Source organism: Saccostrea cucullata, unplaced genomic scaffold, assembly GCF_032062105.1.
Source record: "Saccostrea cucullata isolate Sc308-1 unplaced genomic scaffold, CSIRO_AGI_Scuc_v1 ctg8292, whole genome shotgun sequence".
In the NCBI taxonomy this organism is placed as follows: Eukaryota; Metazoa; Mollusca; class Bivalvia; order Ostreida; family Ostreidae; genus Saccostrea; species Saccostrea cuccullata.
The window spans coordinates 1-2,936 of record NW_026927088.1 but is presented as its reverse complement, the minus strand read 5'-3'; the positions used below and the strand labels follow the sequence as shown (position 1 = coordinate 2,936).

Here is a 2,936-nt window from a genome sequence, read left to right as displayed (position 1 = left end):
TATACCTTATTACTTATATTTACATTTGTGACTGATTTATTACAAATAGTAAGGTACTTAAGCAAAGATTGAAATCCATAAAGTTTTTTTTTCAAAACCCAACGATATTAATTGAATGTGAAGATAAAGTCAATCGAATATGACGTCATGATGAAATCGCTAATGACTAAACAATCAATTTATGGTCACATGACGAACGTGTTTTACGGAGATGTAAAACCGCCTTGTTCAAATAGTATTATACAAGGGAAACATATGCAAATAGAATACACTAGGGTACACGAATTCTAGTTTTTGCTGCCTGTTGCAAAGTATCAAATCCATGTGCTACTTTTCCTTTGTTATACGTACAGACCAGCAGAGCTACAGTCTCATCAGAGATTTCTGGTTATAGAAAGGGTATTATAAATGTTTGGTATAACTTGTTATGGAGGTTCGATCCTGAGCTTTTGACAGATTTTGGTCTTGACATTTATTTCTAAAATCCTGCACCATAAGCTCACCTGAGCTGAAAGCTCAAGTGAACTTTACTGACCACAATTTGTCTGTAGTCTGTCTGTCTGTAAACTTTTCACATTTTTGACTTCTTCAGACCACTGGGCCAATTTTAACCAAACTTGCCACAAGAATCCTTAGGTGAAGGAGATTCAAGTTTGTTCAAATGAAGAGCCAGTCCCTTTTCAAGGGGAGATAACTAAGAAATTAAGTGAAAATTTGGTGGCATGTTTTAAAGATCTCCTCAAGAACCGCTGAGTTGGAAAAGATGAAACTAATGTGGAAGTATGCTCAGGTAGTGTAGATTCAAATTTATTTTAAAAATGACCCCCGGTGTAGGGTGGGGCCACAATGGGCAATCAAAGTTTTACATTGGTATATATAGGAAAAATATTTAAAATTCTTCTTATCTTCTATATGTGTAGAGAACTTTTAACTCACCTAAGCTTAGGCTCACCGTTGTCTTTTTTGTCACAAACTTTTCAAATTTTTATCGGCTCTGCCCAATTTATTTTTACAGTTTGAAATAAAACGTGCAAGTATTCTTGACTAAAAGGGATGGGGTTAGCTCATCTCATGGGTCATAAAGAGTTTATCCTTATATTCCGGGTTCGAATCACACTGTGGGACGTGGAGATCGTTCATTTGGATGAGACCGTATAAACCGAGGTCCCGTGTTTCAGCATCTTCGCTAACCAAGGGTTTTATGGGGAGCGGAGTGGACCGAAAACCCTTGGCTATCGAAGATGACTTAACTGTTGCGAAGATGGTGTTGCAGTAGGTGCTAACACGAAAAAGATACCGCTCTGCTCAATAGCCATAAGTGCCCAGTATAGGACAAAATTTGCAGCTCTCCATCGGCAAGTGGTGCTGTCTCCATATGAGTGAAAAATTCTCGATAGGAACGTTAAACAATATGCAACCAATCAATCAATTAATCTTGTCATTTCAAAGCATAAAACTTAAAGTGCATGTAAACTATCTGAATAAAAATGTGCTAGCATTTGTGGATGTAAATGAGCTTGCTTACCACAAAATTGTGAATATTTGTTTAAAATAAATATTGTTTTAAACGAAGCATACGATATGTGCATAATTTACAATATATATATTTTTTAAAAAGAGTCTAACATTGTGGTTTCTTTAAACCAGAAGTCCATACATGGAATTGGAGTGAAATGTAAACTTTTTTGGATCTCTTCTTCTGTTTATTTTCTTCGGTTTTGTTAAGGACCTACAACTCCCACGTCTGAAAAGAAAAGAAATTGCGTCATAACTTTTTTAAGTAACTAGAGACCTTGATAATTTCATCTTTTATCTTCATTGCAAAGATTAATGGATGCTATAAGAAAATAAACACTTGCCATTGATATAGTTGTAAGTTGGCTCCCTATCCTGCACGTCAGTCTGTCTGTTATGAATAATGTCCGTGTACAGATGCTGCTCCGTTACATTAATCTTCGACTTCTCATAATTAGACTCTTTTCCAAGATACTTTTTCCTGCAAAGACAGCAGCAAACCGTTGAAATAAAAAGAAAACATATGTCATTTCTCACGCTCCAAAATAAGTTGCAAACACGATGTGTGATTAATTTACCTAATGCACACAAACAATCCAAATAATATGAGCATTAAAGCAATTCCACCTCCTACAGATGCTCCTAGTGTAAGGCTGGAGACGGTAAAATGGTTGGATATTGCAGCATCTTTATCGAGTGAAAAAGGCGCAAAGAATTAAAACTGCTATGAAAATTACCACTAAAATTACATCTAAAAATATTTCTACACAAATATTGGAAGGATATAAATCGAATAAAAGAAAATGTGTATAAATATTTTAAAAATGGTATACCTTCACAGAATGGAATCTCTGTAATATTAAACCTATTATTATTGCCGCAAATGGCACTGACAATTCCACGCAGCCGAAAACCACCCTCACACCGGAAGTATATTTCCTCTTCATAAGAGTATTCTTCTTTATAATCTGTTAAGTTTAAGTGTCTACCAAAATATGGCTTTTGACATCTTATAACTATAAAAGAGAGATTGCAAAGTTAATTTGTGGAACATGTCTTAATAAGATATCAATTTCTGAATTAATTATTTCCATTTTAAGACGATGCCATATTGTACACCCAAATTGCTTTTACTACTAGTACACCCACCCCCGGAATATATATTTCCAACTTGTTTTATGTTTTCAATGTTATTATCTTCTCCATTGCAAATGAAAGAAAATAGACTGTTTTAAAAGATGGATACAATACACGTAACCCTGTAAAGATATTTGATGTTTGTAAAATTGATATTGTCTGGTTAGAAAGAGGCCATAGTCAGGTTAATTTCTGGAAGTTTTCAAACCATTAAACAAACTCATAATAAACCATAATCATAAGAAAAATCAAAGTACTGAAAGTACTGAAAAGCGGTTAGCATG

At 34.5% G+C, this 2,936-nt stretch overlaps 1 protein-coding gene across 1 annotated transcript; it reads right to left on the bottom strand.

Annotated features, from left to right (window-relative positions):
* Window positions 1-271: 271 nt before the first annotated feature.
* Window positions 272-2,531, bottom strand: LOC134273418 (uncharacterized; the record flags this gene model as incomplete). Its single annotated transcript, XM_062755611.1, has 4 exons — window positions 272-384; window positions 1,860-1,996; window positions 2,094-2,202; window positions 2,349-2,531. Coding segments are annotated over 4 exons (542 nt in total), but the record flags the coding sequence as incomplete, so codon positions are not given.
* Window positions 2,532-2,936: the final 405 nt, after the last annotated feature.